General features: G+C 48.7%; 1 protein-coding gene across 1 annotated transcript in view; it reads left to right on the forward strand.

Moving 5' to 3' along the window:
* The window catches only part of LOC146808683 (poliovirus receptor homolog), a 282,605-nt gene extending 270,776 nt beyond the window's left edge, over nt 1–11,829 (forward strand). The window contains exon 5 of the mRNA XM_085615481.1: nt 10,051–11,829. Within this exon, the coding sequence (XP_085471607.1) occupies nt 10,051–10,113 (63 nt within the window). The 3' untranslated portion in view covers nt 10,114–11,829. The remainder of the gene's footprint in view (nt 1–10,050) is intronic.
* The last annotated feature ends 314 nt before the right edge of the window (nt 11,830–12,143 follow it).

Below are 12,143 nucleotides of genomic sequence, written 5' to 3' on the forward strand. Positions count from 1 at the left end.
CTCTCCCCCTCTCTCTGTTACTCTTTCTGTTGCTCACTCTTTCTCTCTCTCTCTCTCTCTCTCTCTCTCTCTCTCTCTCTCTCTCTCTCTCTCTCTCTCTCTCTCTCTCTCTCTCTCTCTCTCTCTCTCTCTCTCTCTCTCTCTCTCTCTCTCTCTCTCTCTCTCTCTCTCTCTCTCTCTCTCTCTCTCTCTCTCTCTCTCTCTCTCTCTCTCTCTCTCTCTCTCTCTCTCTCTCTCTCTCTCTCTCTCTCTCTCTCTCTCTCTCTCTCTCTCTCTCAATGGATACCCTTGTATAAATGGGGTATGCTGATTACTTTATTAGGATTGTGCTAAGAACTGGCTGATGGTGACTTCAATCAAAATGTGCTGGAGGAGAGTGGTTTGGAACCTGCTGTTTTTTTCTCTTTATTTTCCGCACAAAAACGTGGATCTCTTCACATTGGGACCCGGTAACCGATGCCGTGTTAAGATTTTAGGGAAGGAACTCCACCCAAAAAGTACCTGGATTGGATGCGTCATTGCACCGATTGACGCCGGAGACGCCGCTGGGGTCTGGGAGAGCTGCTTATTTTCATGGCCTCTGCAGCCTCGTGCCCAATGGAAAGGCGGTTTTTTCCAGCTATGATCATGCGTTCCCTCTCGCACTGAGAAGGTGGATTACCCCCGCACTGGTGGCCACATTGGGAAAGCGCTCTTACAATTCTAGGTTTAATGGGGTTTACAGGTCGAGTTGGCTCATTTGGGGAAGGTTGGCAGGCCCTGCCCAGTCGTGTTAGCTCCACTCCGAACCTAGGTCAGGCCGGGTCTTTCCGCTACCCTTACTAGTACCTAGCACTCGCGTGCATTCAAGATAAACCCCCGCAGCCCTTGATGTGGCCCTTGCGGTGTTACCGGCTCCTGTGCAGCCTTCTGTGTCTGGGGACCCGCTGTCCTCGGGGGGCAGCGCCTCTGACTTACTGCTCACACCTTCATTTCAAGTCTGTCCTTCTTCTCCGGTTCTAAAAATATGGATACGATGTGCCGTTTTCTTTTTTTTTTGTGGCTAAGAGTGTCAATCTGCAAGTAGTTACCTTAGATATGAGAATAAGAATTCAAAATAATGTAATCCTAGTTGTTAGATGGCGGCCCTGCAATGCTGCGGCTGCGCCAGTGTTGTCTGCACCCCCCCCCCCCCCTCTAGAGTATGGGATGAATACACTCAAGCAGGAATTTTTTCTACGCTTTAGAACACTTACAGACACCTCTGTGTGATTACAGTTTGGGAATCCGTGTTTCAAATGCTGATTCCAGTCTTGCCCAGAGTAAAAGGACCGGCATTGCCAGCTGCGCATTTAAGTGTAAACAGGTGTCTGCCCCTCAAAGTGAAGGGCTGTTGTTCTCATGGGCGGCGCCGTTTTGACAGTAACAGCTCATTTAACAGCTGGCCTCTCTCTCTCTCTCCCTCTCTCTCTCTCTCTCCTCTCGCTTTCTCTCTGTCTCTCTCTCTCTCTTTCTCTCTCACTCTCTCTCTCTCTCTCTCTCTCTCTCTCTCTCTCTCTCCTCTCGCTTTCTCTCTCTCTCTCTCTCTCCCTCTCTCTCTCTCTCTCCTCTCGCTTTCTCTCTGTCTCTCTCTCTCTCTTTCTCTCTCACTCTCTCTCTCTCTCTCTCTCTCTCTCTCTCCTCTCGCTTTCTCTCTGTCTCTCTCTTTCCCTCTCTCTCTCTTTCTCACTCTTTCCCTCTCTCTCTCTCTCTCTCTCTCTCTCCTCTCGCTTTCTCTCTGTCTCTCTCTTTCCCTCTCTCTCTCTGTCTCTCTCTTTCCCTCTCTCTCTCTTTCTCACTCTTTCCCTCTCTCTCTCTCTCTCTCCTCTCGCTTTCTCTCTGTCTCGCCCGCTCTCTCTTTCTCTCTGTCTCTCTCTCGTTCCCTCTCTCTCTCTCTCTCTCTCTCTCTCTCTCCCTCCCGCCCCCTGCTGGCAACTGTACGTTCCTGCTGCCGCTGCTGGTTAAAAGAACGATAAAACTTTCAATGCTGCAGCGAGAGAAACAGAACTCAAAGTGTCACATTTGTTAGTAGAGTGTCACTTTCACGAAACACTGGACCCATGGAAACGCAGTGCACACATATGGAATGTGAAAGCTTGGCAGCGATGTACTTTCTGCTCTGCCTTGTGGATTGCTCTAGCGCCTTTGGGGCGGCTACGCTATATAAAGTCACAAAAATAAAATAAATAAAAGATAGAACAGTAAGTTTTGCGGACTATTCTGCAATAGATACCAGCTTAAAAAAGAACTCTTTTTATTTAAAAATGTTCCTTTCCAAATAGATGAACCTTCTTTCTAGAGCTGATTTTCCGGGAGCTTGTCGGTCGCTATTTTCTATTCGAAATGTGTGAGTCGGCGCTCTAGGTCTGCCTGTGTAACCAGTTCATAAAGACTCTTGTAGCCATCTTTGCCTGGACTTCGATTCATCCCAGGGAGTTCGTGCGGCATCAACCACAGCATCGCAGGCGCAGCCAGTGCTGACGCCTCAATGTGACGTTGAAATAATGCGCAGGACGCCTGTAAAGACAAGGAGTTGCCATCTTAAACAACTTACTCAATGTGAAATACATCTCGAAGTTAGGTTCATGTGGAAAAAGATTACTCCTGTTATAAAATGGCAACCACACTCACTGCACAGGAAAAACAAGCATTGGCATAGCCAATAGGTCTCGCCTTTGGGACCGTATAAGTGTTTAGCCAAGCAACGGTTGATGTTGTTGCACCAAGGATATTGTGCTGGGTAACCAAACACTGATAAGGTCCCAAAGGCGAGACCTATTGGCTATGCCAATGCTTGTTTAAAATTGCACATGGTTACCATTGACTTAGAGTCGATGGCAATAGCATTTCCTAAATGCCCATTCCACATTTAGGAAAAGCTTTGTACATGTACTTAGGAAATTGCAAATCCCGATTGTCAATTTCCTATTCAAGGAATCGCAAAATGCAATTTCTACCGGGTAGAAGTCACATTTTGGGATTCCTTATCTGCATTGTACATAATAAAACGCTGTTTTGCTTTTCTTAACGGGCTAAAATTCCGATTGCATCAGTTAAGAAATGCAATTTCCTTTCGTACATCTGACCCATATATACTGAGCTTAGAGTATGAGTTAAAAGACGAAGGCATAATAGGATAAAGAAGGCGTGGGGAAGGGAGGAGAGGAGACACGCGCGGAGGAGGAAAGAACACCAAATGATTGGTGGTTAGGGCCACACACAAGGTGACGTCTGATCCTTCTAAGGCCTCAAACAAGGTGACGTCTGATGCTTGTAAGGAAGGACATGCGCACAGGAAGGCTAGTGTTCCATAACTCCAGGTGATCGATAAAAGGCTCTAAGGTTCCCCAGATGTGCATCAATGGATCTGGGATCCTCGTGCGATATAACTGGGCAGCGCGCACCTCTAAATGGTGTCACCCACGCCCCCCCAAGCATGATAGGAAACGTGTTTAAAGTTTTTCCAATCAAGTAGAATACCTTTCAAAGCTATGGTGGTCAACACATAAAAGAGAGTGGGCTCACCCTCTGTAAGCGTGGGGACGTTCCCGGTGGTGTGCGGTCCAAGTGCGTTAGTCAAGAAATCCAGTGATATAGTAGTGTTGAGTATTGTACCTCGTTGGGCCGCTATATCATTCCAGCAGTTAGAAGAAGAGGACATGCATAAGAAATATGTCCCAAGTCCCCACCCTCTATACCAGAGGACCAGACGCAATCAGCTTCTTTCAGTTTCAGTTTCAAGAGTGTCCTGGGGGTCCGGTCCAACGAACGCGCAAGGAAGTGTTTTCATTGCATTAGTGAGGGACACGCTTACCTTGAAACAGAGAGGAGATGATTTTGTCCAAGCGTCTTCCCCTGGTGGAGTCATTCCTGTGTCATTAAAGTATTTGAACCACTTAGTGCAAAGGCGAAGTGTAGGTAGGGAGGAGCCATTATGTATTAATTTATATATCTTAGAAGCAACATGTCCACCTGATGGATCCGTCTGAGGGCAGAAAACAAGGGAGTGGAGTTCAATGGACCCAGTAAAGAGAATCTGGCTTTAAGCTGTAGGAAGTCATGGAAGTGTAAGCGCCTGATGTACATCTCGGCCGACTGGTTACTCTGTCACAACGGTGACGGATATCCCGTCCGCCGAAATATAAATCCCATTATATCCTATGAGATTTATACCTTGGTGGAAGGGATATCCGTCACCGTTGTGAGGGAGTAATCCGTCCACCGAGATCTAAATTAGGCCCTAAGTTCAGGGGACATACCGCCCTTGTAAAGTCGCAAATGATAAGGGCTCCTCATCCTCATATAAGTCTGAGATGAAGGCAGTGCCTCTCTCCGCCCACACTAAGCTCAAACCCTAAGGGGTGCTTGTCATAAGCTTCTTATAATGCCAGAGCGAAATAGAGAGGGATTTATTCATGTTGGAGGCTAGGGGCCCGATTCACAGAACAAACTTAAGACAAAATCCTAAACTTAGTACCATTTTGGTATTCACAGAATGCACTTACTACTTCTGGTATTCACAGAATGAACTTACTACTTTTGCGATTCACAGAATAAACTTACTACTTTTGCTATTCACAGAATAGATTTAAGACTACTAACTTTACGTCCGCACTCGGGCCGGAAATTCCGGCCCAGAGGCGGAGCTTCCGGCCCAGAGGCGGAGCTTCTGGGCCGGAGGCGGAGCTTCCGGCCCGGAGGTGGGGATTCCGGCCAGTGGCGGAGATTTAAAATCTCCACCTCTGGACCGGAAGCCCCGCCTCCGGCTCGGAAGCCCCGCCTCCGGCCCGGAAGCTCCGCCTCCGGCCCGGAATTTCCGGCCCGAGTGCAGACGTAAAGTTAGTAGTCTTAAATCCATTCTGTGAATAGCAAAAGTAGTAAGTTTATTCTGTGAATCGCAAAAGTAGTAAGTTCATTCTGTGAATACCAAAATGGTACTAAGTTTAGGATTTTGTCTTAAGTTTGTTCTGTGATCGGGCCCTAGGAGTTTGTTTAATACCAGTAGGGCTTTAATTGTGTTTTTGAGAATGTCGTTAGAATGGCCAAAGATGTAATGGGACATAGTCAAACTCCCAGGCAGCAGGAAGGGGCAGCTCTTATGCTGTCCAATCTTAACCCAGGGCGGGGAAAGGATCGTGTTCGGATCCAGCCAGCGAATGCCCCGACATGCTACAAACACCGCCTGGGAGCTGACCCAATTTGGAAGATTGTACCACCTAGACACGTGGGGGCCCTGAGAGCCCGATACACAGAACTAACTTAAGACAAAATCCTAAACTTACTACTTTTGGTATTCACAGAAGTTAGGATTTTGTCCTAAGTTTGACTTAAGACAAACTTAAGACAGACTTAAGACAAACTTAAGACAAACTTAAGACAAACTTAAGACAGACATAAGACAGACTTAAGACAGACTTAAGACAAATTTAAGACAAATTTAAGACAAAATCCTAACTTAAGTCTGTCTTAAGTCTGTCTTAAGTTTGTCTTAAGTCTGTCTTAAGTCTGTCTTAAGTCTGTCTTAAGTCTGTCTTAAGTTTGTCTTAAGACAAACGTAAGACAAAATCCTAACTTCTGTGAATACCAAAAGTAGTAAGTTTAGGATTGTGTCTTAAGTTAGTTCTGTGAATCGGCCCTGAGTCTTTTAAGCTCATTCTGGCCTTTTGATGACTGTCAAGGAACTTGGAACAAAGTTTATCAAATATGGAGAAAAAAGATTCAGAGAGATGGATTGAAGACATCGTAGAAGGGAAGCTGGTCGCGGGTGTCACCCTCATCCTTGAGGTCTCAGATGTCACCCTCATGCTTGAGGTCTCAGGTGTCACCCTCATCCTTGAGGTCTCAGATGTCACCCTCATCCTTGAGGTCTCAGATGTCACCCTCATCCTTGAGGTCTCAGGTGTCACCCTCATCCTTGAGGTCTCAGGTGTCACCCTCATCCTTGAGGTCTCAGATGTCACCCTCATCCTTGAGGTCCCAGATGTCACCCTAATCCTTGAGGTCTCAGATGTCACCCTAATCCTTGAGGTCTCAGATGTCACCCTCATCCTTGAGGTCTCAGGTGTCACCCTCATCTTTGAGGTCTCAGATGTCACCCTCATCCTTGAGGTCTCAGATGTCACCCTCATCCTTGAGGTCTCGAGTCTGTCCCTCCATGAGATGAGCTTCGGAGACCACACCGAGAGGAGAGCCTCCGTTTGATCAATCCTTTTCTTTTTCTTCATGGATTCAGCCAAAGTGTTACTGATCCAAAGACTCAGATATTTATTTGCCACCTGACTTGAGAAGAACCTAAACAAAGGGAGGTTCAGTGAACGTAAGAGGAATTACTTCCGCTTTTTCCTGATTTAAAGAAGATCCCGAAAAGCTGAAGAACCTGTTGAATCTATCTAGTAAGGCGGGAATGACCATATCCGGTTTCTTGGAAAAGATTAAAATGTCATTCACATAAGCGGCAGTTTTAAAGACCATATCTCCAAAATGCATCCTATGACGTCTGCAGACATGTTTACATCAGGATCAAGGGGTCGATGACCAATAAGAAGGGTAAAGGTGACCGTGGCAAGCCTTGCCGAGTGCCATGTTGGATTGAAGCTTGATAGGACAGTCCTCCATTGACCCGGATACGAGCTATAGGCTTGGCATATAAGGCCCTGACCATATTAATGTGGATGTCTCCAAGGTTACACCAAGTCACAACGGCCTCCAGAAAGGCCAAGAAACCTTATCAAAGACCTTCTCCGCATCCAGAGCTATAGCCACAGTGGAGGAAGCTTGCGAAAGGGATGCTTCCTCGATGACATCCAGAGCTACAGCCACAGTGGATGGAGCTTGCGAAAGGGATGCTTCCTCGATGACATCCAGAGCTACAGCCACAGTGGATGGAGCTTGCGGAAGGGATGCTTCCTCGATGACATCCAGAGCTATAGCCACAGTGGATGGAGCTTGCGGAAGGGATGCTTCCTCGATGACATCCAGAGCTATAGCCACAGTGGATGGAGCTTGCGGAAGCGATGCTTCCTCGATGACATCCAGAGCTATAGCCACAGTGGAGGAAGCTTGCGGAAGGGATGCTTCCTCGATGACATCCAGAGCTATAGCCACAGTGGATGGAGCTTGCGGAAGGGATGCTTTGTCGATGACATCCAGAGCTATAACCACAGTGGATGGATGTTAGACGGACCGGGAGGGTCGGCCGAGGACAAGGGGAGAGGTCTCCGGGGAGAGCCGTCTCCAGCGATCGTACAGACGAGTAACTTCCCCCCCACAGATGTACACCACACAAAGATAAGGTTTTGACGTTCTTTATAAGCAATCTTTAGGTACGATAGAATGGTACAAGGAGGTCAGGACTCAGGGGTCCCCTCGATTCTAGTCTCTTGGTTGGGAAAGGGGGTAGCGGGACAGTCTTGTTACCAATCTGGTAGCTGAGATGGTATGATGGATAGCTCACAATCCTCGAGCTCGGCGTTCTAGAGGGACGGGCCGCGGCGGCGCCAGCAGGTCCCGGGGAAGGTGGTAGTTACAACGGTCCGCGTCAGCGCCAGCAGGTCCCAGTGAAGGTGGTAGTTACAACGGTCCACGGCAGCGCCAGCAGGTCCCAGTGAAGGTGGTAGTTACAACGGTCCGCGGCAGCGCCAGCAGGTCCCAACGAGGATGGAGGATGCAGAAGGCCGCGGCAGCGCCAGCAGGCAGGACGATAGTTTGCAAGGCAGGGCTACGGCAGCGCCAGTAGTCCGTCAGGGATGAGTTCTTCACGGTGTTTCTCGACTCCAGGATACAACTGCCTTCCTGCTCTGGAGCTGCCCCAGTTATAGGTCTGGCGCCCTTTGATGTCCGGACCCTCGCACTTGGAGGTCGGGAGGTCCGGGATGAGGGAGTCCAGACACCCAGCAGGGGGGTGGAGCCAGCGCCCGGGGGAGCTGGGGGGCGAACGGCACCTGGCGGGGGAGAGCCATCGACACTTCTTTCTCCCATCGACCTGCCAAGTGGTCCGTTCACCTCCTGGGTGGATGGTGGTGCCGGGATGTCGGGGCCTGGCCAGGCCCAGGGTTAGGGTCGAGCTGAGGCCACGCGGCCTCGTGGTGCAGTGTCCAAGATGGCGGCCGGGCCTGGCGAGGGAGCCGGTAGTGGTTCGGCCCCATGATACAGAGAGGTCCGGGGGCAGGAGTCCCGTCTGGGGACGGGGTGCGGGTTGTTTCTGTGGGTAACACCTGGAGGGCCGGGGCTCGGGCCCTGTCATGCGGGGAGGGAGCAAGCCCTTCACGTGGCCTGTCCAACAATGGAGCTTGCAGAAGGGATGCTTCCTCGATGACATCCAGAGCTATAGCCACAGTGGATGGAGCTTGCGGAAGGGATGCTTCCTCAATGACATCCAGAGCTATAGCCACAGTGGATGGAGCTTGCGGAAGGGATGCTTTCTCGATGACATGGCAGAGCAAGCAAAGGTTATCACTTGCCTTTGAAAAAACCTGTTTGAGAGGAATTAGCTTCGTTATGAAAGTGGCAAGGCAGGACGCTAAGATCTTGGAATAAAGCTCCGCGACCATGTTTATATAGGAAATCAGTCTAAAGGGATCTTTCCCTTCTTTTGGAATCACAACAGTGGACTCTGCATCAGTCGCAGTTACTAAACCACTGGACGCAAAGTTATTCAGAACCTTCACTAGCTGGCCTCTCATAACGGGGCCAAAGGTTTTGTAAAATCTTATAGGGAAGCCATCTGGACTCAGGGTACAATTAAAATTGTAATTTTAATGGGAAGACAGGAGTAGGCCTGCGTGTGAAGTTCTGTTCTGCTTGGGAGTTTGCAAAGTTTTTCCCACTTTGTGATCGGCGTAGAGCACAGAGTTCCAAAAAACTAGGTGTAAAAACGCAGAGCGGATTTTTTTCTCTGTCGCGGCTCGCCAACATTAAGTTTGTGAGCGCAAGTGAGGAACATCAAATGCTAGACCACCCCAGCAAGATTTCTCAATGCGAGCGGTCGCGCAGGTTGCTACCACTCGCGTTGAAAAATGTCTCATTTGCATTGAGGAAGCGGCTGCTTGAGTAGAACATCCATTCGAGCAGCAGAAAGAAACAGCTCCCGCTTGCGCAGTGCGCGTGAAAACGACCTGTACAACTTGGTTGTTACACCGCGGTATGTTTACATCGCGGGCATTACAACGCAAGTCGTTACAACGACTTGCGCTGGATGGCGCTCTAAACTAAGGAATAGTATGATTTACTATTTCAACACCTTCACTACTGTTACGTAGGCTGGAGTTGGAATAGTAATTCATACTATTCCTAAGTCCAGCGCCCTCCAGCGCAAGTTGTTGTAATGACTTGCGTTGTAACGAAAGCAATGTAAAATACCGCGTTGTGAATGTATGCATTGTAACGTCACACATTCCGGTGCGTGGTGCCGTTTGTGATGATTGTACAGCAGGGGACAAACTCCTGTTGGAACTCCACGGAGTGTGGTGGTTTTTTTTGTCACTCTCCGTGAACTCCAACCCAGGACTAGATTGGAGCTTTCCAAAACTCAACTGAGGCCACTCGTCAGCGATACTCCATTCCGTCGGATGCACCTGCGCTGCTCCCGTGAATCAATCTGACAAAACGAGCTTCATTTTTAGCCTCCAATTTCAAATTCACATTTACTGATCATTTTAAAATGTTCAACTTTACATTTTGCTACTCTATTTATATGCACTTAATTAACCTGTTACTATTATTTAATGTTTTAAGTGGTAGCGGACCCCTGGCGTAGGCTTTACGGACCCCCGGTTGTCCTCGGACCACAGGTTGAGAATCGCTGCTTCAGAGGTTTATAAACTGAAAACCAGTAAATGAGGTGATAGAAGCCGGTGTTACTTATAGGACTGAGAAGTGAAAACATCTCATATAAAAGCCAGTTATTATTACTATTATCATGAATAATCATCGCCGTAGATGTGCTATCAATGCATTTCTTTCCCTTCAGTGTGATCGAAAGACCCGCTTTCATTTTCAGTTAACCATGGGTCTGGCTTGTTTCCTCCTCTCTAGGCTGAGCTGTACCCGAGGAGTCAGGAGGACACAGTGCTGGAGCTCTGCACCACCAACCTTTAGAGCCCGCTTTGTTGGTTCCACGTTGGACCTTCTCGGTGGTTGTGGTACGTTGTCCAGATACAGCGAGTAACCCATGGTGCTGTGGTACCAGTCTGTCCATCTCATCAGGGGACACCTCAGAGCAGCCATCCATAGCACCCCGACATTGGCAGTGAGCGTCATCGGACAGGAGAGACTGGAAGGACCCCGACACTGCCAGCAAGCGTCATCAGCATCATCACTAGACTGAAGGGACCTCAGATGCTGACCACGGACGTCATCCTCATCATCTCTTGTTCCCTAGCTAGGGCTGCCTCATCTCATGTTCCCTACCTAGGGCTGCCTCATCTCATGTTCCCTAGCTGGGGCTGCCTCATCTCATGTTCCCTAGCTAGGCCTGCCTCATCTCATGTTCCCTACCTAGGGCTGCCTCATGTCATGTTCCCTAGCTGGGGCTGCCTCATCTCATGTTCCCTAGCTAGGCCTGCCTCATCTCATGTTCCCTAGCTAGGCCTGCCTCTTCTCATGTTCCCTACCTAGGGCTGCCTCATGTCATGTTCCCTAGCTGGGGCTGCCTCTTCTCATGTTCCCTACCTAGGGCTGCCTCATGTCATGTTCCCTAGCTGGGGCTGCCTCATCTCATGTTCCCTAGCTAGGCCTGCCTCATCTCATGTTCCCTAGCTGGGGCTGCCTCATCTCATGTTCCCTAGCTGGGGCTGCCTCATGTCATGTTCCCTAGCTAGGGCTGCCTCATCTTATGTTCCCTAGCTGGGGCTGCCTCATCTTATGTTCCCTAGCTAGGCCTGCCTCATCTCATGTTCCCTAGCTAGGGCTGCCTCATGTCATGTTCCCTAGCTGGGGCTGTCTCAACTCATGTACCATAGCTATGGCTGACTTGTCTCATGTTCCCTAGCCATGGCTACCTCATCTCCTGTTCACTAGCCATGGCTGCCTCATATTACGTACCCTAGCAATGGCTGACTCATATCCTGTTCCCTAGCCATGGCTGTCTCATCTCACGTACCTTAGCTATGGCTGACTCCTCTCATGTTTCCTAGTCAAGGTTGCCTCATCTCATGTTCTCTGGTTGGGGTTGCCTCATCCCATGTTTCCTAGCTATGGCTACCTCATGTCGTGTTCCCTAGCTAGGGCTGCCTCATCTCATTTTTCCTTGCTAGGGTTGCCTCATCTCATGCTCCCAAGCTAGGATTACCTCTTCTCATGTTCCTTGATCAAGGCTGCCTCATCTCATGTTCCCTAGTCAAGGCTGCCTCATCTCATGTTCCCTAGTCAAAGCTGCCTCATCTCATGTTCCCTAGTCAAGGCTGCCTCATCTCATGTTCCCTAGTCAAGGTTGCCTCATCTCATGTTCCCTAGCCAGGGCTGCCCCATCTTGCCATGTTGGTAGAGACAAAAACATTGTGTTGCTGATAGCAATACCTGGTGTTGTGACAATGCGCAGAAAGAGCGGACCTGTCAGAATGGTTGCTGTGCCTATACACTTAAGAGCGGGGTACTTACACAGGTGCACCACCCTTGAGCAAAGTTTTAAAAATTAGCAAAACCAATCATACAAGGCCCCGGTCCTCCCCCGCAACAAATTCCCAAATTCAGAAAATGCAGGTATTTTGAATTGAAAAATGAAGCTTAGTGGTGCTGGAAGACACCCTGTGAAGAAACTCAAAACTCCTTCTCAGGATTAAACTAACAAAAAAAGAAGTTGGCACAGAAACTGAAATATAAGAGAACATCTTTATTAAACTCAAAATGAGTGTGACTACGTCACCCAGAAGCCGCAGCAACTGAATGAGGCAGTCCAAAGAGTACAGTACACTGGGGTCTTATATATGTGAGGGTTACAAACTCAGCATAAAAGAAAGGGGCAGTCCTGGCTCATGCAAGCATGCAAAATACCAATATGGATATACAAAATCTGCCAAATATTAGCCAAAAGGAAAACATTCAAAACAAGTCATCATGTAACCAGAACGTCCCCCTTGAGTCGTGTTTTTGCCCAATCCCATAAGTCAATCAATGACAGCACCCATAGG

This window comes from Triturus cristatus, chromosome 7 (assembly GCF_964204655.1).
Source record: "Triturus cristatus chromosome 7, aTriCri1.1, whole genome shotgun sequence".
Taxonomy (NCBI): Eukaryota; Metazoa; Chordata; class Amphibia; order Caudata; family Salamandridae; genus Triturus; species Triturus cristatus.